Source organism: Haemaphysalis longicornis, unplaced genomic scaffold (assembly GCF_048455015.1).
Source record: "Haemaphysalis longicornis isolate Haplotype H1 unplaced genomic scaffold, Haemaphysalis longicornis Haplotype H1 scaffold_1, whole genome shotgun sequence".
NCBI classification, from domain to species: Eukaryota; Metazoa; Arthropoda; class Arachnida; order Ixodida; family Ixodidae; genus Haemaphysalis; species Haemaphysalis longicornis.
In genome coordinates, this window is record NW_027526203.1 from 235,673,455 (window position 1) to 235,701,435 (window position 27,981).

Genomic DNA, 27,981 nt, shown 5'->3' on the forward strand with positions numbered 1-27,981 from the left:
CCTTTTCGTGAAAGGAAGAAGCATTTAAAGCTCAATTGCCTCACGTAACAGCAGAATCGAACGTCGAGCAGAATCGAACGTCGAAATGCTTGAATTTCTTCACACACACACACACACACACACACACACACACACACACACACACACACACACACACACACACACACACACACACACACACACACACACGCACGCACACACACACACAAAGAAATAGCAGCAAAAGGCAAAGAAAAGAAAGTTGATTGCTTCGAGCCTTTGCAGTTATGAACAAATCATAAGAAATTCACCAAAAGTGAGTAGTTTTTGTCTGTTTGTAACGACCACGTTGAAAATAAAATGCGTGTTTACCAGTTACCAGTTCCTAATTCTCTGATTTGCTTCATAAGTGTCCGAGCCAGCCGGCTATATTCGGCTGTCAAAGTGTGCCCAGTCGGTTGCAAACTTTGATTTTAGTACTTTAAATTACGACATTCATTGCATCTCAGTTTGCGCGACCACGTAGAATAGCCATGAAAGAAAATATATTCGTACTCCATATTCCGCCGCCGTCGCAGCGAACGTGTAATCGTGCGACAGCGCCACCTGGATTTTCCTCCTGCAGAGTCACGCGGCAGAGGGCCCGGTCATCACACTTTCCTATTCTAGCCACTGTAGTAAAAGTATCAACATCATCATCAACATCAACAAAGTAAAAACATTAAAAGACAAGCCAAGCCGACCAACTCGATTTTCAATAGGCCAAAGAAGCAGCAGCAACTCCTGCGCTCCGGGGTGAGGTTTGCCGAAGGTACAGAAAAACAAACGTAACATGCCCTGCTGCCAGTTGCACGCATTATGAATTGGTCACGTTTCGCAAAGTACCATGACTATTTGCCAGTGGACTGCAAGCGCTGGATAATATGACGATTAGATGGAAGCGCCGATAGAAACATCTCACCTGCACGCTTGTAGTACAACGTGAGGATAGCATCCGCGCAAAAAGGGAGCGCCGCAGGAACCCGGGCCCGTGAAGATTGAAAGATAGGGCTGAAGCGTCTGAGGAGCAAGCCACCGGCTCCCGTGGATGCGGACTGTTCCTCTCCCGTGACCTGTCGGCTGTGTTGGTGAGCGCGGGGACAACGTTCGGGTGCCGCGTGATGTGCGCCGTCCAGGGCCTTCGAAGTCTTCGGGTGCCGGTGGGAGAGAGATCTTAGCGGCTACAAGTATGGTGTGCACTTCGGCAGCATCATGCCGTCCAAGAAGCAGTATAATTTGGTGAGCGACGATGCGTACGACAGCAGGATTCCCTTGCACAGCGAAGAGGCCTTCCAGCATGGGATATCGTTTAATGCCAAGGTAAGAGCTCTCGGCTTGGTTTCTTCTTGCTGCGCCGACAAGTTGCGTGCAGTGCAAAGGTCATTGTGCGTGCGGCTAGGCAGGCCGTGCATTATAATGACGACGGGGGGCCCGGCTCTCCCAATACAGTCTGGGGCGTGTCACGCTGCTTCTGCGCTTTGCGGAAGAGAGAGTGCTGCAAGGGCACGATTGTGTTATGGGCGCCTTTTCTGCCTGAACATGCCTTGCCTTCGACGCTTTTTTTTTTTTTTTCTCTCTTTCTTTCCCAGTACATTGGCACGATGGACGTCGAACGACCTGGCAGCAGGGTCGAAATCGTCGCAGCCATGCGCAGAATTCGGGTGAGGTCTGCAGCTTTTCAAGCGTATACCCGTGTCTTAGGCTGATTAGTTAACATCATGTATCGGCCACTTAAAAAAACCAGAGGTTTGCTGCGCATTTTATTAATATTGTTATTTTTTTTTTTTGCAGAGGTCAACCAAGCTTGCTTAAAGCAATGCGTTATATAGTTTTACTATATAGCCAGGGGTGGGCAACGTGTTGTATTTGGGGAGGGGTTTTAGGTACGGGTTTATTTTAATTTAAAGTTTATTAATAAAATTTCTATTTGAAGGAATATCGTAATAAACATGCGTGCAAGAAATGTTTGAAGTGAAAGAAAGTTTCTCGGTGTGTATTGCAGTACGAATTCAAAGCAAAGGCAATCAAAAAAAAGAAGGTGACAATTACAATCTCGGTCGATGGAGTCAAAATCATCTTGCGCAAGAAACATGTGAGTTACTTATACATCTCCCTCTCTCTCTCTTTCTCTTTGACAAAAGTTGTGCACTGTCACTATGCTCTTTCCATCTGCTGCCTAGTGCTTTGCTCAGTTTCGAACCATTTTATTGGTTTTTTTTTTTTTTATCAAGGTGTAACAGTTAAGGAGGGTAGCATTCTGGGCAGGTTGGTATTCCATGGCTTGAGCATGTTTGCACAACAAAAAATACGCACAGTGCAGACTTACAACTAAGCTTATTGTGCCTCTGTGCCAGCTTTATACATTAAAACAGTGAACTGGGCATGCTTGAGCATCGGGAAGATTTGCGAGCTAAACGATTTTCCCGCCAGAAAAGTCAGTTTTGTCATTGAGTACCTGTGTAGGGGAAATAATGCATTTATCACCCAGTCTAGCAATCGTCCTGGCTTCTCTGATTTCATGAATAAGTTGCGTCCTACCACAGAACACAAGCATGCAATGATTAAAAATGGGTGTGCAGCTGCGTTTGAGACAACGAATTACCCAGAGACCGCCGGTGCCAATGTTCACAGGGTTTAATGAGACTAATAGTGCTGAACAAAAAACGAGAGACGACCACAGGCTCTCATGGTGTCGTTTCTTCATCCTTTGTTAGCACTATTAGTCTGTGTGGATCACGCCAACAAACCATGACCCTTTTTGACACTGTTGTTGGGCTTGATGTAATGGGTCGTTGAGGCAGCGCCTGGCTTGTTCATTGTATTTGTCTATTTTGTCGTGCAGTGGGGCTCAAGCAATGTAATATCCACTTTCAAAGTATAGCACGACCAGACAAGAGCAGGGGTTAAAAAGGACATGTACACTATGAAATCGATCTAACGGCTGTTTATTGAGAAAAAGGGAAGATGAAAACACTATGAACCACAGAAGTGAAGTGCTAACCCAGAAAAGATTGCATCAACACTGTCCACGTGGGCTTTTGAAACAAACAATATAAGAACACGTTTTGGCTGCATGAAAACTATGTCAATATTGTAAGAACACACGTAAAGAGTGTCGATGATGCAGTTCTGTCTCAATTACGATGTTACTTTTGAGGTTCACATTTACTTGTTATATTTTTTTTACCCTAGCCCTCTGTTTTTTCTAGTGGTCCAGGGCACATTTTTGTGACATGAACATTAATGGTGCTTCGTACTGGGCATGTTGTTTTTAGTCCTTGTCTGGTAATTCGTTGCACTATATTTCTCAGGATGAAGCACTGACAACCTCTCTTGCTGGGTTGTAATATCCATTATTGTTGTTCTTGAAATCCCCATTGCCTTAGGTCACCTTCAGATGTAAGTTTAAAGAGAGCGAAATAGGGGAATTTTAGTTCTAAGCACATAGCAGCATAGTTTGCTTCTATTTACATAGTGTAGAATCAAATTAGCTAAATTTAGAGGCTTTGTGTTAATCGCATGGCAGGCTGGTGTGTCATGCTGCACTGTGCGTCAGCATAGACTGACTGTGCTGGTAATGTTATAAAATGTATCTCTTTTGTAGAAAAATCAGTGGTCGTGGGATGACAACAGGTATCTCGTTATGAACCACCCCATCTACAGGTGAGCACACTGCAAAGACATTTAAGCTGTCATGTGTGGTGGATGACTTCACCACGTATCACATGTAATTCTGAATGGGTAGTTGTGTTTCTATTTTGTGCATGTCTAGGGACTTTTTGCTATGATCAAAGCAGTGGTATTCCAAACGCAATAAAAGAGAGAAAAAAAAGAAGTGGCCTGAAAGTTTGTCAGCCCAACCTAGTGTTGTAACGTGGCGGAAAAAAATGACAAATTTAAATAGTCGTGTAAGTCATGTCTGCGGCAGCTTGATAAGCTTGTGTAAGGGAGGAATCTTTATGTTGAGATTTCTTATGAAGGCAACCGTTCTTTAATCCTTTCCATCTAGAAAAATAATGGGAATGTATATAATATGTCTCTGTTGTAGTAATCGTTAGTGGAAAAAAACAACGTTCAAAAAAACAACTTTCGTAGTTTTTACTTGGGTGCTGAATGCACAATTTACTATAAGTTGTGTTTACTATAAGTTGTGTGCTCAGTTGTATGGCAGTGCTGCTGTAGCTGTAAGATTGGTCTCTGTTTCTTTCATTTCTTCTTATTCTTATTCTTTTTTTTTTTTAGGGTTACGTGCAGCAGTCAAATAAGGCTTTTTCTGTTGTGGTGTGGGGCAGTGCTTTCTCAGTGCTTTCTTAGTGGCAGCTGGAACAAAAATATGAAAAAAAAAAGTGCCATGGCAAAACACGTGTGGGGCCACTGTGTGTAGGTGGCCAAGGAAAGGGAGGAGGGTGGCACAAGCTTTGAAAGGTGGTGCAAGCATTAAAAAAGGCTTGCACTACGAGTGATCCCCCTGGTGTGCAGATTGTAATCTGCTATGCACAACCATCATTCCCAAGGTGTCTCACTCTGCTTGCAAATGAATATGCTGGGGGTATGCAGCAAATGTGTGCCTTTTTTTATGCTTCATTATTAAGTACGCATTACTGTATGTGAGTATGTGTCAGGTATAACGCTCAGTAGTGTCAAATTTTTGCTAGACTACTGGAACTATTCTGTCCCCTTGAAATTGTGGGTGTGCATATTAAATGATGCATAGCAATCCTGGATAGTCGGAAAGAGGCATTGATGTTTTCTTGTGCTTTGCCTGCCGTTATCGCTTGGCACATTGCGTGCATTTGGAGTGTGAAGACTTAGTTTATTGGAGGCGCCTTGTACTTTTTTTTTTTTTTTTTTTACAACTTTACCCAGCTGGTCCATGTCGCACATGCTGGCTGTCTCCTTATGGTCACGTGTGATGCTTTGTCCCACAGACAGTTCCGCAGTAGCTCAGGCTGAGCTGGCTATCACCAGCAAAAGTATTCTCCCACCCTCGTCTCCTTGTTACGTTTGGTTTCAGAAAAGTTTCGGAGGAGACCAGCGGTGTAGTGCTTTCATGCACCTGAGTGCCAACACGTTATTACAAAGTGCACTTTGTGGACAATCAGTGTGCCAGTGTACTATTTGGGGCATTTAAAACTTTCACGTAACGCATACCAAAGCAGACAGACTTGCCTGGGATTGTGCTTAAGGGTCATCATTCTTGCATTTAATTTGGCTTTGTGCAAACTACGTGTACTAATGGTAATTTCATTCTGTCTAACGCTTGGAAGGGGCTCACTTGTGACTTCAGTGTGTGACTTTTAATGGGTATGCTTGTCGTCGTACTTTTCCAGAATCTTCTATGTCTCTCATGATTCTCAAGACCTCAAGATCTTCAGTTACATTGCACGGGATGGTGGTAGCAATGGGTTCAAGTGCAATGTGTTCAAGTCCAAAAAGAAGGTATGCTTACTTAATGCTTTTCAGCACTTTGTTGCTTTATGGGTGAAATTTTTTTATACTAGGAGTTGCCATCCTAAGGAGCACATATTTTTTTTTATACAAGAAGTTGCCATCCTAAGGCACAAAGAAAGGGGAGGAAATCTTGATTTTAAGCTCAATCCGATGCCTGAGCATTTAGTGAACACTTGGCACTCCTTTGCTGTCATCGTCGAGGCCTTTGAGCTCAAATGCTTTCTTGTTGGGTGATTTTAGAATTGTAACTGCGTCGCATGCATCCTGAAATGGTTAGCATCAAGTCAGCAAAGAGACATTGAAATGTGTTTTGCACAAAGTGGGATTTACCTACTCCATCACTGCAACTACATACTACTTTGACATTTCATTACATTGAAATCGAAACCATGTGGAGGCTATTTCAAGTGAATTAGCCTTAAAATTTAGCTTTAGTTTCCAACCAGTACTTTTTATGGCCTATATTTTTAATTACTGGGAATTTTTTATTAACTTGAGCATGGCAGCTTAGTGAGAACCCTGCTGGTCTGGCTGATATGAGTGAGGGGGGCACTGTGTTGCCTAGCTCGAACTTGGGGACAATAAACTGTTGGCTCTACACTGAGTCTAATTGAGCTGTACAATAACATCGGGTGTGACGTGGAACCCAGGGAGGTGAATGGTTTTTAAAACTTTGCAGGAGTCCACTCGTGCTCTGTACGGCCCTTTACTACACCTGCACAAGCCTTGACTGCAGCACTGCAACTAATTTCACTGCAGCTTAACAAACTACTGTGAAAATAGTTTCTGGTTGCAGTGTTGCATGCTATAATTGGGACTATACGAGTGAGAAGCTTGAAATACTTGTACATATATGGTGTGAAATTAGTGAATGGGCCACTGGAAATTTTTTATCATGGCTTAATATAATACAGATTAGTTTCTGCTGCCTTTTGCACACTGCTAGAAAACGAAATTGAAAATTTTGTATTTTTGGGCTTCTTTATTGAAATGCATAGGGCACCCATGAATGTAACACACATCTTTCACCCTTTCACAGTCATGTGCACCCAAAAGGGAAGCTAAGGCTTCATGTTGTTGTGCAGTTTTCGCCTGTATTGTGGGATTTTTGTGGCAATGGATTTATGGTGCAGTTAGTCATGATCAGTACTGGCAGAACTGTTGGTTTTGTGAACACAAACAGAGTTGGTGTGCCTTTAGTGCACGCAAAAATGAGATTCAGGTTTTTAAGTGCCATCCTTAGTATCCACAACAGTGTTTATGCTGCCGAGCTACCGAGCTACTTTAATATTGCTAGACACTGGGTGTCTTATTAACTCGCTCAGAGAGATTGGGTAGTGTGGGAGGAAGCTGTTTTTGCTTCGGCTGTTTTGAACACTTGTCTCCTGAACTTGTCTACTAATCAAGCCCAGTCTCTCCTTGTGGCTTTACCCGGGGTGGTGGCTCACTGGCTAAGGCATTGTGCCGCTAAGCCCAAGGATGCATGGGTTCAATCTTGACTACGGCGGCCACTGATGAAGGCGAAAAGCGACAGTGCCCGTGTGTTCGAGATTTCGGCGCACTTTAAAGATGACCAGGTGGTTGAAATTAATCTGGAGCCCTCTGCTACAGCGTACCTCATAGTCCAGGTGTATCTTCAGCATGTTAAACCCGGCAATCTGTCTACCTTTTTGGCTTTGAAGAAACTAGCTTACAGTCGGCAAATGCAGCCGTTCCTGGGTGCCCAAACTTCTGTTATTGCACTTGAAACATTGATGTGATCCTCTGTTCATTTCTTCACCTTAGAACACTAACAGGAACAACCATTACTGTCAGGATCCCGGTCGTGCCAGCAACATGTTGACAAGGCAGTCAACGTGTTACCGGCGGGATAGGGCTGCTGACATCCATATTATGGCTTGATATGGATGGATGTAGGATGTGTCATTACTATATCAAGGCTAAGGGTGAGAATTCTGACTACTTGCAAAATATGGGTATAAATATGCTACAAACTACAAGTTTTGATGAAATGTTTTATCTTAAAACATATGCCCAGTAATCTTGGATGCAAGGGCCGTTAACACACCATCATATTCGCTAAATGCCCACATTCAGAGATGTTGTGAGTGCTGTGGTCTGTACGTACCTGAATCTCCAAGGTTTACATTACCTTCACGGTTCCCATTCCAAGGAGGAGAACAAAGGGGATTTTTTTCTCTAGCTTGTGCATTTCTTTCTGCTGGCTCAGAAAACTGAAATCACTGTAATCAGATGCACCTAACTGCTGTTGCATTTGGTTTGAGTTTTTTGGAAGACCAACTTGGCGCAGCACTAGGTATCTGGTGATAGATGACTGTACACTGTCTCTCGTGAAGTACTGTATATCTCATAGGGAAGCCCGTGCTATTTATAATTTGGTATTGCTGGTGTTATTCCAAAGGGCATTCGTTTAGTCACATTTTGATGTCCTGCAGCTTATTCTATGGGGGTATTATGAGTAAGAAAAAAGCTTTTTCAGCTTAGAAAAAAGCACACTTCTTCAGGGTAAGGAAAGTGTTAAGGCGACCAGGAAGTGCACTCATTGCCAAGAAAAAGCTTAAGAAGCAACTAAACTCATAATCGGATTGCTTTTTGCATAAATGTTTCCTCCTGCCAACAGATGCAGATAAGTATTGCTAATGAAGTATGCTGGCACAACATTTTTCTGCGTAATCATAATGTAGTTCACTATGGTTCAGTGTGTTCTGCTGCTTATCACCATTTAGCCTAGTGTCACAGAACTTAATGCGACAATTGAGATGAGCTGCTAGCTGTGCTTTGAGACACTGTCCTGTGGGCAGACTAAAATACAACCACCGTTAATTGTACTGACATAGCTGGGGAACTGGTCTGGAGGCTCAAAACGTGCACCTGCTGTGCAGGTTGTGTAATCGTTGGCACATCCCAGCTTACCAGCTCGCTTCTCCAGGTCACTAAAATAGGCATTGCAGTTTTTTCTGAACATTTCATTTTCAGCTATGCTAAAACGTGTGTGTAAAATGGGTCGGAAAATGTGGGCACGTTATTGCAGCTTTACACTTCAGTGTGTTTTTATTACGGTTGTGTTGGAGAGGTAAAGCTGCCAACACCACCTACTTTCAGGTGGGTTAAGAGAGGCGCAAGTGTCTAAGAAACAAATAACAAGGCTATGATTATTACCATGGCTGGTCCACATACTTAGGTCGACCATATTGATTTTGGAGGTAGTGGGGGTGGTTGGATTAATTTGGTCACTTCATTCACTCGCTCAGTTGCAAACATTGCTTAATATAATCGGTTGTAATTCTTTGGTGGTTATTGTGAGTCGACCCTCAGCTTCAAACATTGTTTATGTGGGAATAAGACCATCTTTATATGAATAATCCAAACTGGCTTCAAGCAGCAGTTATTTGACAAAGTTTGGGCAAAGGTGTCTTTTCCCACCTACATGTGCTTGATGTGCATTTTTGTCCGTTTGGGCGAAGCAAAGGTCATCTTTCAAAGTCTTGTATGAGTGAGGCAAATATCACGGGCATTACTCCAATGTATGCCATGAAGATGGCCTTCACCTCTATTATCTGTGCTTGTGCTGACATTGTGTTGGCTCGTGTGGGGAATCAAGCTTGTAAAGTGCACATGTCCAAGAAGGAGGACATCGTTGTAGCCTTTTTCTGGCGTTGCCGACATGTTTATCACTCTAGTCTTGCTCTCCTTGCTTTTTTTGTAATATGCCCTTTCTCTGCTTAAACGTTTAGTCCTTGTGCAGAAAGCAGCACAAGCATGGCTGCTAGGTACTTTGTTTTTAATGGCTTTTGACATTTGTGTTGTCTGAATCACTGAATGGTAAAATATCCAATCAATTTGGTATTATTGTTATTGAAAACAATTGAACTACTACTGCTGTCTTCCTGGTTGACCCTTATAAAGCTTACCAAACTGACTAAAACAACTTTCTTCCAAGTAAATTGTGTGGCTTCGCAATGCTAACCCTTATCAGTAAAAACTTGCAAAAATTTTGCGTGTGATAAAGAGCAGTGTGCTCTTCACAGAACCAGCTTTTTCACCTTGGCTTGTGTTGCAGTTGTTTGGGCTCTGCCATTGCAGTGAGCCTAAATGTTCCAAGCTTTACCCCAGGTTCCCATGTAACATTCACAAGTTTGGGGGGGTCTGTGTGCGACAGTACAGCAGGAGAACTTTTTTATTTAGTGGAGTAGCTGGAAGGGGAAAGGTATTACACACTATTGTTCATGACAGTTGGAATAAAAGGGAAAAAAAAGGGCCATGCCTACGTTGCAACTCTACGATGGGCTTTTATGCTGTTATATATGTGCAAAAGGTGCATATCATGCACCTTGTTATAAATGCAAAATTAAACAAACAGAAGACGGCCGTAAACTGAATGGACACTGATCTTTATTCGGGGTACTAGTGCTCAGTGTTTTTGTTTCACTCATTGCTTGCATAGCTTATTCAGTGCTGCATTTGTCCAAATCAAATATAATCTATTTCAGTCTAGACAGTGTCTCTCTCCAAAATGTAGCTAATGGGAAAAGAAGAAAAAAAAAAACCCGAAATCAATACGTGTCTGCCAGTCAAAATTTTTTAGAGGTGTGTCGTTACAAATTGTTGTTTACATGGCAGGAAAGTTCCTCCATTCGGCATTTTCTGGCACTTGTAGCCGGGCTAGCCCTGGGGCACAGGTTCTGTGGAGAGTAGGAGTGGCGATGGCTGAGGGGACAAATGGTCCCACTGCTTACACAGGCGCACATTTCTGATTGTTTGCTCAGGGAACAAAGTGCATGCCCTCATCTGCTGCGCAGAGCAGCGCATCAAGAGAAAAAAAGAAAGGCGGGAGGCGGAGCTCCCCTCCCCCTCTTCCCTGACGTGCTATTCCCGTGCCTGTGAGTGGGAGGGCCCAATTTAGAATGGCTGGGGGCTGGCCTGCTTCTCGCGACTGGGGTGACGTAAGGCTGGGCAATCTATGCCTCCGGTCTGGCCAGCCAGGCATGGGAGCCCATGCAGGGCATGATGATGGGTTGTGCTGCGTGCAGTTATTTCTCCAGGCTTCCAAGCTTGCAGCAGCAGCAGCTTGCAGCAGCTATCTCGTGTGGTGTTGACTGAAAAAGGAGCGATTTTGCTTTTGAGTCGGGGGGGGGGGGGACTCTCCCTCGCCCTCTCGCTGTTGGAAGTGAAGCATGTGTGTGGTGCTTATTTGGTTCGGCAAGCACCTGGTGCACTTTGTGTGACTGGCGACTTTTGGTGGTGGAGCAGCATTGTGTGTTGTGATGGGATGCATCCCTGGAGTGCGAGAAGAAAGTGATTGAATTGGGATGCGCCTTTAAGAAGAGTACGTGTGTAAAAGGGATCTGCATGTTGTGAAGGAAACTGCAATCACAACCTTCCATGCGCAAAGTAATTGCTTTCTTGGTGATATGTGCCGATTGATGACTGCAGTGTATGGATGCAGTGGCGCCTGTGTCACGGCGTCCCGTTTTTTTGCTGTGTGCCCGCCCTGGGTGGTGGCTCCTGTTGGCTGGCCAAATTTCTTTGCCGGTGCTCCCGTGATCCCAATGCCTGCAGTGTCACAAACGGTCCAACCGCAAGGTGACAGCTGCCACAAGTGATGGGAGGTGCTGCACAACTCAAAGATGCGTAGAGCGTTCTCTCAAAAGTTTGGAAGGTCTGGCTCCCGCACCGAGCAAGGGAAGACCAGCCAGGAGAAGGAGTCAGTGTTGCACATTAACAAGGCAGGGAAGAAAATCTCGTTTCGGGAACCTGAAGTAGACAGTAGAACCAAGCCAGTGCAAGATGGGACACGTGACAGCAAGACTGTTGGCTGTATCAGTGCTACAAAAAGGTGTGCCCCACCAAGAGATTTAGCAAGGACTTCCGGACTTCAGAGGAGCGTTAGCTTGGAGGATATAGACCTCCAGGTGAGGGGTGCCATGGCTGTGGCTTGAGTGTAGTCCCTTGTTTTCCCTAATACAACTTTAATCTAGTTGGCGGCTAGTGAAAGCATTGGAATGGGAGTTTGTATTATTTTTCATAACGGGAGCCACATTGCACACTCTGTAACTTGCTCTTCCTCCTGCCTGTTCTGTACAGTTCTTTATTGTTGCATTAACAGGGTGAAACTGAGAACTGAATTCGGCAGTGCTGTACTCATTGAAGCCGTTGCTTTACCGTGATTTATAAACTTATTGCACTCAGCCTGGTTACTTGATGGTGAGCGTGTGTACTGGTCTGTCGGTTTTTGCACTTGTTGCATTGTTGGGGTGCTTTTTTGTCTTCATAGCAATGTATTCCTTCTTGAAGGCTAGCCGGGGGTGCCTGGCCTAGGGAATGGCAGCTTGGTTGCAAGCTTTGGTTGCGTGACCCAATGGCTACACTTGAGCTGGGCACTGCTTACAGCACTGTTCTGCCCCATCACTGCAGGGCAGGGCAGCCAGCAGATGTGGTGCCAGTGTCCAATATAAGTAAAAGACTGGTGGTGGTGCGAATTCTTCCTGTGCGTTGTGTGTCGTGCAGAGCCAGGCGATGCGGGTGGTGCGCACCATTGGGCAGGCCTTCGAGGTGTGCCACAAGCTGAGCCTGGCCAACGCCACCTCCAGCCTGGTCACCTCCGACAGCATCCCCTCGGGCACCCGACATAGCAGCAGCGACAACTCCATTTCCAGAGGTTGTGTGTGTCTCTTTTGTGCTGCGGGGATGGTCTTCATCAACTCCCCATAAAAACTCTGAGGAGTTGATGAAAACTGCTTCCACGTTTTCATTTTCGCCTTTCGTGCTTAACTCAATTGTGTGGGCAGTATTTTCGTAATAGTTGATTTGCAAGCAACCTGAATTTGTGCATGTGTGTGTGCATGTGTGGTAAACATGGCTTTGCGGTGGCAGCAAAGTATACCTCCTAATTTCCCCTTTCGAATGAGAACACCTAATTTTGCATTGTGAGCTGCTTGGGAGGGCATAGTGTCACTAAATAAGGTACAGAGTATCGTCACTGAGGCACGCAAGTGAACAAGCGGCCGTTTTGGTGTTTATCAGTGTTGCCAGATTGCCGCTTCTGCGTCCTCACCACGAGCTTTGACGAGGTCATTTGCAAACAACAGTGCCAAAAATGCAGCAACACGGCGTCTTCTGGCACACTTCTGCAGCTGAAATGTTGCGCGAAGTGCGTTATCTCTGATTCACATTCGGAACAATGCAGTGTAAACAACTTTCACATGATGCGAACTGACCAATGATCACGGCGGCGGCATGGAACAATAGAAGAAAAGAGTGTCGACTCTGTAGTTTTATTTAGTGACACTAGGAGTGCATAGTTGTCAGTGTTAGCTGTGCAGTTTTTCATTTACTGCTCTAGCAAACCCTCTTCTTGTTTTGTTGAAACTTTGGGCCATTGAACAAAATGTGAGAGGAATTGTGCACATATTGCAGTAAAAAAAAAAGTAGCATTGATGCTTTCTCCGTGATTCAGCAAAAATTGGCCTTCAGCAGGCCCCCCACAAGAAATCTGAGGTTATGGACTCCCTGAAAATAGGGAGGTCTAATGTTCTTCATGTGCTGCTTGACTGCCTTCCTGAAATTAGGCAGTGGCGCAGTGGCTAAGGCGTTATGCTACTGAGCCCAAAGACACGGACTTGATCCCTGCTGCGGCAGCTGCTTTTCAGATGAAGGCGAATGCGCAAGTGCCCATGTGTTCGATATTTTGACTCACGTTAAAGATCCCCAAGTAGTCAAAATTAATCCTGAGCTTTCTACTACAGCGCGCTTCATAGCCCAGGTGCAGCTTCGGTGTGCTAAACTAAAAAAATATAGATGTTTTTTGGTGTTTCACCATGGTATATGCTGATGCTTTGTAAAGAAGCAGTCAGTGGGAATTGCTGCTTGGGTATGTGGCAGTAAAATTGCTTATTTTAAACATCCCATTTTCTCTGTTGACACATTTACTTAATTCTAAGAGTGGGATACAGAAGTCGGGCTATGCAACATAGATTTGGGGATTTATATTAAAATCTGCCAAGTACTCATCCAAACCTGAACAGCATGCAGTTAGTACTGCCTAGATGGTTCGCTAAAAAGGAAGTATTGTAGCCACTAGTATCCGCAGTAGTTGCCAGCCAAAGCACAAGCAACAGGCAGAGCCATTATGATTATGTTTGCGGAGTGTTTTGTATTGGGTTGGCAGCTCAAGTTCACCTGCTTGGTGCCAATACGTCGGTAGCGGTTTCGCTGTAGTGCGCCTTTGAAAGAAAAGTTGTGCTGACGGCTGAAGTGCTCGTCGAATCCCCATACTCCATTTCATACGTAGCATGCAATGCAGTAAAAGCTACAGAAGTAGTCCTCAGCAATAAATAAACAAACTGTATCACTCTGTCGTGCACCTTGGCTTGGTGGTATGAGGTGCATGCTGAAAAATGGAACACGTTTGAAAGCCCAATGTTCGAAGCAGAGCCCATGATTTTTTTGGATAAGAATTTTTTGAAGCCATGATAAAAGACAAGAAAGAAAAATACAGATGAAATGATGCTGCTTACATAATTTAAGGGAAAGGCAGAAGTGAAGTGGCAAAACCGGACGCATCATCTGCTCACTCAGGCTTTCAGGCGCATTTGTATCTGGACTCTGCTGTTCAGGTAACTTAGTCTGTTCAGGTAACAATAACCAAATTCTAATTATAATAATTGTGTTCGCAGTATTTTCAATTTTATTGCTTTGACCTGCCTCGCACACTACTTTTCACATTGCAAGGAGTGCCCTGCTAGGCTCTCCAGCCTTGGTAACATTGCACGCTACGTAGCTATGTCTAAAACGGCGACTCGGCAGCAACTCGGCATTGATAAAACGTTCGCATTGGAGGGGGCCTCAGAGAAGCTTGGTATGAAATCCCAAAAAGCTTGACCACAGACTCGTTGAAAAAGGGCAGCGTTGCAGATACACTTGACAGCACCGAATACATTGTGCACACTCTGTGGGGATGACAGCTACAAGGACAGTAACAACAAAGTGAGCGATGACAACGATGTTGAGTGAGCTCGAGCAGGTTTGGAGCTAATAAGGGCTGTTCTAGTTTTGTTTTGAGGCTGTTGTCTTCGTCTGGTTTGGCTAGGTTACGTTCGAGGAATTTTTATTGCAAAATTTTATGGCCGTATGAATTTTTGGAGTTGGCTGACTTATGAATAATGATATTTGTAACAGTAATCAAGTAACAGTATTTTTTGACAGAGGTGTAGGAAAAATTTTTTTTTGCTATCTTTAAAGCAAAGTTTGTACTGTACCCTTCGCATCTACCCAGCAAAACTCACGTTTAAATTTTTTTAGGGTAAAAATTGGGTATGGTGGTGGGGGTGAGTGTTAAAAGGTGGTGGTCGAGTAAGAAACAAACTATTGTGAAGTGCTAAGGCGGGGTGAGGCCAAAAAGTTCATATTGATAATGAGGGAGGAAAAATTAATGTACCATCTGCCAACTTCTGTTATAGCCAGTTATTATTTTTCTGTCTTCAAATTTTGCCCGAATGACACAAAACATACTGCAGCCCAAGGAAACAAGTAATAGAGAGGCAAAAGGGGCACCAAAACTAGCTTTAGGGCCTTAAGGGCACAGGGTAAGCCCTATACTTCCCATGCATTTTTGGCCATTTTGAGGTACATTTTTCTCGGCATCTAAAAAAGGTATCTACATAACATATATATCATTTTCTTTCAAATTTTGTGCTCTTTTAACTGTACTAGAATTATGAACATCCTTAAAAATTTCAGTTTTTTATAATTTTGTGTCTGTTAGTACCTAAATTTTGGCATTATTTTAGCATTAAAAATTGTGTAACAAAAAAACTGTTGCGTGCATACTTTAAATTCTAGTACAGCAGGTGTGAAACGTTATGTAGATGACAGGGGAAAAAAATCAGCTCGTTATCGTGAACGATATAGGAAATAATGGTACCTATGTAAGAAAAAACATTGTTTTGAGATAATTGAGTTTAAAGTAAAAAAAGAGGTTAAGCACAATACTTTTTTGCCAAAATTACCACTGGAGCCATTTATTTAAAAAGCACCAGCTTCATAATCACTGCCAAAGTCATTTTTTTGCTTTTCACCCGGTCGTCTGTCCTTCCTTGACTACTTTGTGCACCATCGTACAGATCTGCTCACAAAGTATTTTGCTTGTGGTCAACCTCTTTAAGCCACTTAATGGTGGTGTTGCTTCCAGGTTTTGGTCTGAATGATTTGAAAATGCTGGCTCATGCGTTGATTCATCATTTAATAAAAGAACAGCATCCAATGTTACAATCATTACAGTGTGAATCCCAAAAAAGATGTTTTTTTTGTTCGCAGCTTCGAAGGGCAAATGTGGAAAAAACGTGCAACAGTGTCTTGGGATTGCCCTCACTGAAAAATCAGGTCTGCAATGGTTGCTATGCAATTTCTTAATACAGCTGGTTCCAGAAAAGCATTTTGATCTGAAACTGGAAGTTTTTGATAAAAAAATGACAATAAACCCTGAAAACATTCTTAAGAGCATGTGGGCACTTACTACTTAATTACGGGAAAACTGCTTTTTAGCGAGAAATAAGACTTTTTAAGTCAAGTGTGAATATGGAAAATGTGCGCAAGGAATTGAACTTCCCTAATTGCGAAGAAAAACAAAAAGTCATTTTTTCAAAATTTCGCCTTACCCTGTGCCCTTAAACCACCCACACGCAGCCAGAATTTATGCCTGGGATCTTGCGTACCAACTTGGCAAGATGCCTGATGCCAGGCATTGATGTTCAGTGGCAGCAGAAAGAAAAGTCTGACACACTTTGACCCCGGATTTGTTGTTGGTCAGTGGTGATCGTGCATTACCATCAGGGTAGGCAGCTCCTTCCAATAGGCAGAGAGCTTGGTTTGATGGGGGTGATCTCGTCTACTGGACGTGTACAGCATTGGATAGGAATGGCAGCATTGAATTGTGCATTTGTCACTGTGTGGGGCAGGAGTGTGGGGGTAGTACGTAGGCGTCGGGGACTCCCTCCGAGGGGCTGCTGCGCGGGGCTGTTGAACGTGGACGAAACTGCTTACAGTTGCCACGGTTCAACCACTTCCAGAAAAGGACCAGAGCGAGAAGTTTGAGGGGGACAGCACGTGTGACGACACCAAGCCGCTGGCACCACAGCAGGGAGCAGCTAGTCCGCTGGGATCATCGCACCAGGAATCTCACTGCAGTTCATCTTCGCCAGCTACTGGGAGCTCACAGCAGGCCCTCCTGCAGTCGTCACAACCAGCTGTCAACCAGGTGGTGCCCACAGTGAGTTACTTTTGCTCTCCCATGTGCCTCTGAATTTTCTTGTTACTTTGGGAAATTGGCCTGGGTCCAAGAAAATAGTTTTTTTGTGCTAAACATATTGATCGGCCCCTATCTCCCCCTCCCTCACCCCCAACAACCACTTCCTCCTCCTCCTAAACATATTGGTTAGGCACATAATGCAGTGACATAGTGTGCACCACCAGTTTTAATGATATTTTCATAAATAATGATTGCAAAAAAAATTATCAAATTAAAAATGTTGGTCCAGGCGTCGAAGAAAATGAAGAAAAGGAAGTTGTCTATAACAAACCACCAGTAGTAGAAAAAATTTAAAATATACATTTTGTCGGTAAACGTTTCAAGAACCTGTTCTTGAAAAAAAAAAATGAGTTGCGCAGTGCAATTTGCTAGATATAAAAGAAAATGTTAGCATGTGTGGTGCCCATGCCTTGTGGTGAAGCCCAACCTCAATTTCAAAATGCGGAATTTTGGATTGTTGTATGGAAGAAATCTGGTGGTTTGACATTATTAGAGGCACCAAGTAGTCCCCACGTGATGTAAAAACACCTTATCAATGATTAACGGCCAGCATGAAGTTCAGGGCAAGCAAGCGATGCGAAGAAATCCGTTCAGAGTTGAAAGCCAAACTCGGTGGTGGATGCTTGTTAAAGTTCTGATCATCGCTTATCTGTCAGAACTTTCATTTGCAGCTTATCATCATATTCTGACTCACCATGGTAGCCCTGCTTGGAGGAATAAGCGATGCGTTAGAATCCTGACCAGCAAGCTTTGATCAAGCAGCCGTCGCGAGGTAAAGAGATTTCAGCACTACGAGTCTCCCATATTGCAGTACCACCTAACAGTTTTGAAAAAGAAACTATCAATTCTGTTGGAGACTTTGTCAGAATAGGTAGTTCTACTAAGAAGCGACACTAGAACTCCGGAAATACCCTCATACGGAAACGAAACTGGCCGGTGAACAGCTGGCAGTGTTCAAGGCCGATCGGAAGCGCTTTCGTCGTCTGAATATCTGACAACTTGGTGTTATCTTTCGACTTTCAGCTGAAGCTGTTATCGCAGAAGTAAGGCGTGGGTGAAATAGAATCATGAGCGGTGTGCTCTTTTCAAGAAACAGTAGCGGGCGATGGAGGCGCCATGGCAAATTGGCTCGCCGTTGGGTAACTGTGTAGTAGCGCCAAATATGAATTTTGCAATGCAAAAATGAAACTGTAACTGCTGGAAACTGGCTGAAAATGCCAGGTCCACTTGTTAGACATGCAGGGGGACCTTCAGAAATAAGCTTTGGCAGAATAGAGCTACTGCTTCTCTGAACCAAAGGTCACTAGTGAATCGTTGGTGTCATTTTCAGGTAATTATCACCTCTCAACACTGTCGGATTACAAAGCTGACAACACATTTTGGTATTTCACCTGCTAGGAGCCTTCCCATTAAAAAAATTGATAGTAAGGCAGCATAACCACAAGCGGCATGTTTTTTTGTCAAGTGCAGCAGCCACGCCCCCTTTCGCAAAAACACATGCGCCTCAGCTCGCAAAAAATGTAAAAACTCTCAGTGTCGCCGGAGCAGGAAAATTTAAACTGATACTAAAAGTGCAGTGCCTACACTGACCGCTGGAATGCATTAGGTGTACAAGAAATGACTGCAACATGTTGAAATTGGCACTATAAAGCATCGATCATTGGTGATCGGTTTGAATAGGCTTGTTAACAAAAGAGTTAATGGGCAATTTGTGCTTAGAATCACTGTCCACAAATTCTCAGGAAAATGTATTCGAAGCCCAAGCAACTTAAAACAGTTGATGCTGCAAAACCTCTAGTTTTGTTGCCAATATTTTGTTGCCATGAAATGTCGAGGCTGCTTGCTTTTAATGCTCTTGACAAACGGCATACTGTGGGCCTTCCAGTCCATGGGTCTTGTCTAATGTGAACTTCTTGGACATGTGTTCCTTTGGAGGTTCGTCAATGTTAGCTTTACCTCTTTATTCCCCTCCAAACCAAAGAACTACCATTACAGTGCAACCTCGATGGTACATTTGGGATTTAGAGTGGTAAAGTAGGTAGAGTGGTGACGAGAAACACTGTCAGCCTTTGTCCTCTTGTTTCGCCCAGCTAGCAAGATATCTTTCACCCTGCGGCTGCACTCTGTTTCCGTTCTAGCCGCGGCGGGGACGGAACAAAGGAAGCAACAAGTGTTTTTGCTCAATGACATTTATTGCTGAATAACAAACATTGATAATGCATGCAAGCGAGCTGGTTGGCTGCGAAGATCCATTTCCCCGCCCAGGCCATTTAAAGGGGCCCTGAAAGGCATTTTGAGCACACTAAATGAAGTAACGCAATCGTTAGATTGGGTCGTCAAGGTCATCTGGGCCAAGTATTACTCTTTTACGCGCAGCGGAAAGCTCACACTTTTGTTGCAAAGTTTGTCGCTTTTTTCTCACCCTTTCCTTCGTGTTTTTGGACGCCGCCATCTTCACATGTCTACATCATCGATTCCCCGATGTTCGTCATGAGCTAGACATCCTGCTATTGGGCGGCTTTTTCACGCACTTCCGGCAAAGAGATGAGTCGTCTGCTCAGCGTCGACTCGCCAGCTGATCTGCCAGCGTAGTGCCGGAGTGCTTGGACATTTTACAACAAACGAAACAAGTGTAAACAAACGCTTAACCGTTCGTATTGAATGCAACACGGCCATAACACGACATGGATATTCTCTTACCGGAGTACGTCCCATAAAGAAAGCCTTGAAGCCCCGTGGCACTTCTTTCGTGCAATCGCAGAGAACGCCCTGAGCCGAATGCCCAGGTTTGACGGATACATTTTTTTCCACTTCAAAACAATCCAGAGATGCGTTTCGAACGAACACAACGTCACAACATGCGTTGCAAGTCTGAACCGCGATTGACAGACGATGGGCTGCCTCCTCCTGCCCCTCGTAAATTCGGCACTCACCTCGCGCGCGGTTTGCGGGGATGAACAGCAAGTCACTTAACTCTGGCGCGCAAGCCGAGATGGTTTTTAGCCATGCACACTGCACATACCCCATGCGAGGTTGAGTCGTACGTCGCTCGAGAAAGATAATCCAGGCCATGGGAAGCACTATCCACCCGCAGAAGCACAACGTCGCATTTCATCGCAAAACAAAGGCGTCCACAACACACACACCATCGCCTCCTGTAATGCCAAACGCATCTCGCACTTCCAAATGAGAGTGAGCAGTATGCCTGCAGTGCCCATATGCCGCGAGGTGGGGCCCCAAGCTGAACCGGGATCACGCAACCGTAACTAACCTCTGGGGCGGTTTGTGCCTTGTTGCCAAGGCAACCGATGTTTGAGATCGTCAAAGAAAGGCGCTCGCTCCAGCGCTAGAAAGCTCAGAGCCGCGCCGGAGCATGTTTAGCCAACGTTGCCGCTCTCCACCACGCGTCGCCCCAAGCTGAACTGGTCACATGATTGAAGCGTTTTGTGCACGGGTTCTGTATCGGCTTAAAATGTCTTTTTCACATGGCGCCGGCAGGAATTACCACCACCGCAAAATAAGACCCGGCACCAGCGGGGCCACATCTGATACGGCGCTTTTTGGATAAACAGTGCGCGGTGCATGAAAGGGACCGAGCGCAAGATCCTCCCCAGCGGCTCCGAGTTCGCCGCCGATTAAAAGTCACGTGCTGCACTGCAGCAACGCACACCGCGAAAGGGCAAGGCCAGGCCACCGCACACATCTGGCCAGATTTTTTGTTCGCTTATCCATCCTTGAGCGGAGTGCGGAATTCATGGTGTCAACAAAACTTGCCCGTAGCAGACGGCAGTCGGAGGAGCGTAATGCGGAAGTACGTCACCGCTGACTAGCGCAGCATCATGGGAGGCAGTGCTCGCGCACCGTCAACCGTTGAAAAGAGGAGGAAACGCGGCGCGACGATAATGCGCGGTTTTTGATTTACGATTTCTCAGCTAATACTCATCGCTTTAACAAAATTCTTGCGGGAGGAGATTGCCAATACATTGTCTTATTTGGTTACATGTAGATCCATGCATCGGCGGAAGGTATTTCAGGACCCCTTTAAGGGAATCGAGAGGTTCAACTCACCGCAACCACAGCCATCTCTGGGGTGCCTCAGCGCGCTTGCGTTTGCCTCTCTGGACACCGATGGCAGCCATGGTCACATTCTTCTTGCCCAATCCTTGAAGGAAGGAGGTCACCAGGCGCATCCTGTCGCTTCCCGAACACCAACCTCCGCAGCTTGCATCCTGCGCGCTCTCGCCGGCCACAAGAGGAAGAGAGGAGGAAGATCCTCCTTGTCGGCGTCTCGCCAAGCAAGTTCCCGCGAGGAGCAAGCAATGCGGGGAAGCCAAACGCGTTGGTACGCGCAAATGTTGCATTCCCACTACGTCCCCTGGTTTTACGATGACTCCCTTCTTATGACGGATCACCGTGGTCCCCAGAAACTCCCCATAGAAACAATGCATTAAAAACCCCGACGATAAGACGCTCGGGTGCACACGGTCCACTTCATACGACCAGGGGTGAGACAGCTGCGCATATTGCGCACTTTTGATACAAATCTGCTTTCCAGCGCCAGGCTGCTCCAAAAGCTTGAAAATTGCAAAAATTGCGCCAAACTGCCCCAAAACAGTCTGAGCCAAGGATTTTAACGCTCCCGCCAGTTTCACTGGGGGAAAAATGCTTACTGACGGCATACCAAGGTTATCCTGTTTGTAAAGGTTTAATTGATTGATCATACAATAAAAATCCTGCATAAAATTGTCCCCAAGATTGTTTTTCGAAGGTCACCATGTCGGGTTGCACATGTTATATTCTGTGAGTTTTTTAAAGTTTTCCCGTGGAAAACAATTGCAAAGTCCTGTAGAAAAAATACGTATGTGTACTCAGGCAACAAACTACTGGTGAAAATTGATGAAAAGACGGCAATTTTCGGAGCGCCGTATATCTCCAGAACGACATTACTGGGCGCCGCCATCTTGGTGTGGTGAATATGGGAAAACATGGCCGTCGGGTGAAGCAGTTGCTCGTGGTTCAGGCAGAGTGCTCGTCACCGATTTCTACTACGGTTTTGGTTATGGGGGTAGCTGTGTTTACATTTAGTCGTTTGATCTGTTGCGGGAAGTTGCGCGACTCGAAGAACAGGAGTTCATCAAAAACAACGTGAGGCCCGTGAATTTGCTGTGTTTCGGCCTCGAGTGAGAGGCGCGGTGCATGCTTGAAGTGAAATTTCGGAGTCGTTGCGGTGTTATAATAAAACGCTGAGTTATTGCAGCCTTTGACAGCAAGCTTGCGAGTGGCGGAAATGAGACGATCGACACTGCAGAAGTGGCGGTGCAGGCTACATCGCCGCAAAATGTTCAAGCAGTGGCCGATAGCGGGACGGGCTATTATTGCACGCTAGTAATAATGGTTAATCTATCTGAAATGAAATTTAATGCCAAAAGGGAGGTGGCTAAACATACCAACGTTGTTCAAATTGCGATCGTAGTGAATGCGCACCTTGGGGATTGAAATGGGAGGGCTGGTGGGGTGCGAAGATTGTCACCTTGCTTGCGCAACTTTTGCCCTGCCTCTACAATTGTGTGTAAAGCCGAGTCTGGGATTACAAAAATAATAATTTCAGCATTCACATGATAATGAAAATGCCTTACGATTGCTTAGTTTTTCGATTCGATGTTTTCAACGGCACTCCATGCTATCTATGCATAGAGCCTAAGAATTTATAAATGGCTTGTAGAAAGGTAGTGCAGTTCGTGCCTTGTGATACTCTAGTAGAAAAAACTTCATTGAAAGGCTGTTTCAGTGTTATGTACGTTCAAAACCCATTAAAAAGTGGACTCCCCCCCTTCTCCCCCCCCGAGTTGCCAAAAATTTGATTTTTAGGCTCCTAAGGGGGACGTAAGAAATGTCATCATTCTGCTCCAAATCAAGGTTCTTCTGTTCCAAAATCGAGATTTCGCTGCTCCAAAAACTGCTCCCAAATCTGATTCAGCTGTCTCACCCCTATACGACAGACCCTGGCTCGAATAAACCGGCGTTTTTACCCTCTTTTACACCGTTTCGCCGCCTCGTCCCGACCTTTCTTTGTTTTCAACCCCTGTTTGACACTACTTGATGTGCAAAGGTCCACAGGCAGGGCAGACCACTTGCTGAGGAGACTCAAGCAAGCATGTGGGTACTGGCAGGCAGGAACTAAATTTCGATGGTCCCACGTGGCAGCAGAACGCCAACTCAAAAAGTCAAAGTGCAGGTCACTGGCACACAGGGAATTCGAAGCTCCCATCGAGCCAACAAACCTGAAAACACATACCACGCAACCCAACACCCGCTTTCCTCACTCACTCAATTAAAGTTTCTTCCTTTCACCACGCTCTCTCTCCCCCTTTTCTTCTCTCTGCTTATCGGTGTCTTTGAAAGCCACGTTGTCGCTCCAGTCTACTGCTTTTTTTTTCCATTGCCGCTTCGTACAATCATTCATTTCGTTTGTCCGTGGTAGTTACAGTTTCGCCCTCTTAATTCGCTCGTCCGTGTGAGCCTTCCCTGCTTATCTCGCGTACTCGAGGCGCGGGGCTGGCAGCCCAAGCTAGCGCCAGACATCATGGGGGTCACGTGGCACGAGGCGCATGGCTGGCAGGCCAGCGTAGACACCCTGGAGGGGAGAGGGGCACAAAGTGAGAGTTTTTTCTTTTTCTTCTTTGTTTTAACTTAGGATTTCAGCTGAAGGTTCGCAAATTACATGAGAACGCGCTAAATATACAGTGAAACCTCAATATTTCGAACAGCGTGGTGCCCGCAAAATAGCCAGAATTCGATATATAAAATCACGTAAAAAATGCGTCATAAACTGGTACAAATCAATAGATGAATGAATCGTGCAGTAAATACTCACTTGGAGATTCAAAGTATTTATTTTTTTTGCTTAAAGTACTGCAGCAGGGTAGCCTGCTTCTTGTTGTCAGTGGCGTGTTTAAACACGGCTTCCTCAACGTTGTCCACACGTTCCACAAGCAATAGGCCGGTGCCTTCTATAGCGCTGCAGTAGCGGTGCAGTAGAGCCAAAGCCGCTGAAGCCTCGGTCGAAGTCGGGAGTGGGGTACTATCAGCGCTTGCGGGTTCAACCTCGGCAGCGTCTTCGTTTGTCCGCTCAGTTGTAACCTCCACTACGATCTCCATGTCCGTCAACTCCCCCGTTGTTCTGGTGCTGTCGTCACCGCCAACAAAGACATCGATGCACGTGCTTTGTGGCTCAGCACCAACAAAGAGCTCCAACTGGCCCCAGGCTTTTTCGAGCTTGCATTCTTCTTCTGCACCGTCCAATTCTGCTTCATTGGTTGCTTCCTCTGAAGCTTCTTCAGTGCGGCCAACGAAGCCCGCATGTCGAAAGCAGTTAGCTAGTGTTGACTGCTTGACTGCTTGACATTATCCCAAGAGGCTTTGAGCATCTGAATGACACCCAAAAGGTCTATCTTCAGACCTTGGCCCATTCGGAGCTTAACCAACAACATGTAAATCAGCCGACACTTATAGATGGACTTGAAAGGGCGAATAAAGCCCTGGTCCAAAGGTTGAAGCTTGGACGTGCTGTTAGGTGGCAAAAACTTCACTTCAATGTTGCTTAGTTGGACATCGGTGTGGTGTGCCGTGCAGTTGTCAACTATGAGGCATACCTTGCGACCCTGACACGCCAGGTCCAAATCCCACACCTTCAACCATTTCTGGAAAATATCTCGCGTCGTCCATGACTTCTTATTCCAGGCATATGCCACCGGAATACTGAAGCGATTGTGCATGCACCTCGGGGTTTGGCACTTCCCTACCGCAAGTGGTTGCAGCTTCGTGCTTCCATCCATATTGGCAGCCAATAAAACTGTCACACAGGCCGTGCCTTGCTTGCCGCCGTAACACACAGCCCTGCGGGTGTCCAGCGTTTGATGTTGTGGGATATGTGAGGGGTTCCTCGGGGCGACCTAGCCAGTCCTGGCGTAAGCCACCACGCTAGCTCCCCGGTGTGTCAACCACGCGGGCTCCCATGCCTACGGCAGCCCAGCGAGGTCCGCCGATACGAGAACACAGTACAGTAGAATCTCGATGATACGAATCTCGCGGGACCGCGAAAAATATTCGTATGAACCAACACAGACCAAAAAATTGAGCGCTGAAAAAAGTTTTCGTTTATTTCTTTTCTTACTTTCGTGTGAACAAATCCATGATTTTTTCTGCTTTTTTTAAACCCCCACGTCAACAAAGCAGTCCTTTTTGGAGCGTGTAACGCTTCGCCTAGCTTCGCGCTTGTCTCCTCACTCCCGGTGTCCAAGCTCGCTACACGCCGCAACAGTCAAGCGTGAACCGCATGGTGCGTTTTTGCACGCGATTCGCACGCCTCGGCTTTGCGCGCGCTGTATTTTCAAGGCTGCATTGACGATTTCGCGCCCGCGGTATCTCCTACCTCGGTCAGAAAAAGACGCTGACGACTTGCGAAACGCTCAAGACAGCCCGCTGGCTCTGCCCGAGATGTTTAGGCTTAGCACTCCGGCAGATATTTTATGGGCGCTTTCACTAGCGGCGCGGATGGTGTTTTATAGTACCGTTTTCGCCAACGTTATCAGCTCCTTTACTGCACAAGAAACTTCGTGTCTGCCTTGAGCGGCATTTTAAAGAGCGGCTAGAAGCAGTCGCTCAAGCGGCCGTGCCACTTCGCGGCCGAAGCCACCGCCATGTTGCCGCCGCCGGCCGCGGCGCGCGCAGTGTGCGAGAGGTTTCGCGGCGCGCATGGGGCGTACGGGGCGCGTTTTCGCGAGCAGAAAACAACAGCCTGGCCGTTTCTGGAGAAAAAAGAGTGACAAATGGGGAGAGAGAGCCGTCACTTGCTTGTTCGGCAGTCGGGCGCCTCGCCGGCTCGTTCGTATCATCCGCCGGGCCGCGCAGGTCCGTTCGTAACAGCCGAAATTTTTCCCATTGCAAACAATGCAATTTTGCCGGGACTTTTGAGAAATTCGTATCATCCCGAAATTCGTATCACCCAGAATCGTATCCTCGAGATTCTACTGTAGACAGTAGTGCCGAAGCACAGCCGTTTATTTGGGGAATCCCAAAGCATGCGAGCACAAGGCTCGACGGCGTTCACGAATCACGCCGTCCGGGCCGTGATCGCGAACGGGAGGTAGGCACTCACGGAGCGTGACAAACAAGTTCCCACCTGAGATGCATGTATCCGCCGACATCACCGCGCTGTTCCGCCGGACCAGCCCCGACCGGGTCTCCACCGAGACTCTCCAGACTCCCGCGTGCACACGTTCGCGCCGCCCGCCCCCGCGCGCCTATGCCCGCACGGATTGGTGGTGCCATCTCTCGGGGGATGTCGATGAACCAGCGGAGCGCCGGACCGGTTTCAGCGCACAAGCGTCTCTCCCGAAGCGCGCGCCGGCTTGGGATCGCGGGTCGCGGTTCTTCACGATTCCCACACTCCTCCCCCCTAAAACTGGACGCCACTTGAGCTCGAATGACGCCACGTTGCACGGTCCCGAGCTCCGCAGGGGTGCCTACTGCCGTAGGCACTTGGTGTCTTGCAACACCACGGACCCGAGCACATGTGGGTTGGACCCACCCACGTCCCGGCTGTGCGTGGCTTTGCCGTGTCCGGGGAAAAGGGGAACCTGGTGGCTGAGCCAAAGTTGGGGTTGTTTTGGACCTTTACGGCCCCCCAGCAGCGGCAACACGCCACTTCGGCCCCTGCTTCTCGCAGACGGTGCCCCCGGTCTGACCCGCCCGGGGGGAATCAGCCAGTCGCCTTTTCCTGTCCTCCTCTCAGCTCTTTCTCTTTCCTATTTCCTTTCCTAACACTGTCCTGTCATCTCATTTCTTCCGTATTTCTAAGTTTTTCCAGGCGGCGAGGGTTAATCCTGTGCAAAGACGTCACCCTCGATCCCGAGCATAGGATTATAGTGGCAAGGTACGGCTAGCGTGTTGAGTCACGTTCCCTTGTTGGGCTCGGTGGTGGGCGGCCGGCCTTGCTACCGAATGTACACCATGTATTTATGGCTTCTTTTTCCATCCCAAAAAAAACTGATCGGTCCCTGAAAAGGGGCCGCACCGAAGTACTTAGCATCAGAGCAGCTCCACCTGTCGAAACCTTTAACAAATACCTTGTGGTACACTCTGACGAAGAAAATGCACCCCTAGCAAAAAAATCGGTGTTCCTCATTGCAAAATGCCTCGAGAACATCGTTGGGAAAGACTACCATGCAAAAAAACTTGCCTCAGGTGACCTGCTGGTAGAAGTACAAAGAAAAAACCAAAGTGAAAACCTCCTGAAACAAGACACCCTGGCTCAACTAAAAGTGACGGTCACGCCACATCGTAGCCTAAACACAACCCAAGGCGTCATCTCTGAACGAGAACTACTTCATGAGAATGAAGACGATCTCCTCGAAGGGCTCAAAGACCAAGGCGTAACAGCTGTGCGGAGGGTAACTATACGTCGTGCAGGTGAGGAAATCCGAACTAAGCACATTGTTTTGACTTTCAACCGTCCAACACTTCCCGAATCGGTCCATGCTGCATTTATTTCCTGTCCAGTGCGTCCATACATACCTAATCCGCGAAGGTGTTTCAAGTGCCAGAAGTATGGCCATGGAACTCTGTCGTGCCGTGGCGGATCCATCTGTGCTCACTGCGCAAGCACTGACCACACCAGTGACGATTGTAACAAGCACAAGTGAAATGCCCAAACTGCAGTGGACCACACTCTGCCTTCTCACGTGCATGTCCATCATTCAAAAAAGAAAAAGAAATAATCCAACTGAAAGTCACTGAGAACCTAACGTTCCCACAAGCACGCCTGAAGCATGCCTTGCTATCGGGCAAAAGTTACGCAGACGCAGCTCTCCGGGGGGTGGGGCGTCGTCTGGTAGATGCGGGCACCCAGTACAGCGAGGCTGACCTGGTCCCGTCGCAGCCCCCCACTCAGCAGCAGAAAGTCGCTACTGTGGCTTCTGCTGCTGCACTCCGACCTAGTGCTGGGCGAAAGGCCGCCAGCACGACTCCTGTCCAGGTCAGCAATGTTGACCTGGCCTCGTCTCAGGCACCTGTGCAACAGCAGAAGACTGCTCCTGTGGCTACTGCTGTTCCAGCTGTGCCCAGTGCTGCGGCTACGGCCTCTAGCACAAAGTCTGGTTCTGACAATCTTTCAACTTCAGAAACCG

The 27,981-nt window shown here is 46.5% G+C and overlaps 1 protein-coding gene and 1 pseudogene across 3 annotated transcripts in view; one reads left to right on the forward strand and one right to left on the reverse strand.

Annotated features, from left to right (window-relative positions):
* Positions 1-691: 691 nt before the first annotated feature.
* LOC144142882 (carboxyl-terminal PDZ ligand of neuronal nitric oxide synthase protein-like) overlaps positions 692-27,981 on the forward strand; it is a 117,274-nt gene continuing 89,984 nt past the window's right edge. For all 3 annotated transcript variants that reach the window (XM_077674710.1, XM_077674725.1, XM_077674717.1), the window contains exons 1-7: positions 692-1,338; positions 1,608-1,679; positions 2,021-2,110; positions 3,623-3,681; positions 5,349-5,457; positions 11,998-12,148; positions 16,557-16,756. In XM_077674710.1, coding sequence (XP_077530836.1) covers positions 1,231-1,338; positions 1,608-1,679; positions 2,021-2,110; positions 3,623-3,681; positions 5,349-5,457; positions 11,998-12,148; positions 16,557-16,756 — 789 coding nt within the window. In that variant the 5' untranslated portion in view covers positions 692-1,230. The remainder of the gene's footprint in view (positions 1,339-1,607; positions 1,680-2,020; positions 2,111-3,622; positions 3,682-5,348; positions 5,458-11,997; positions 12,149-16,556; positions 16,757-27,981) is intronic.
* On the reverse strand, positions 23,687-24,264 carry LOC144174568 (uncharacterized; annotated as a pseudogene).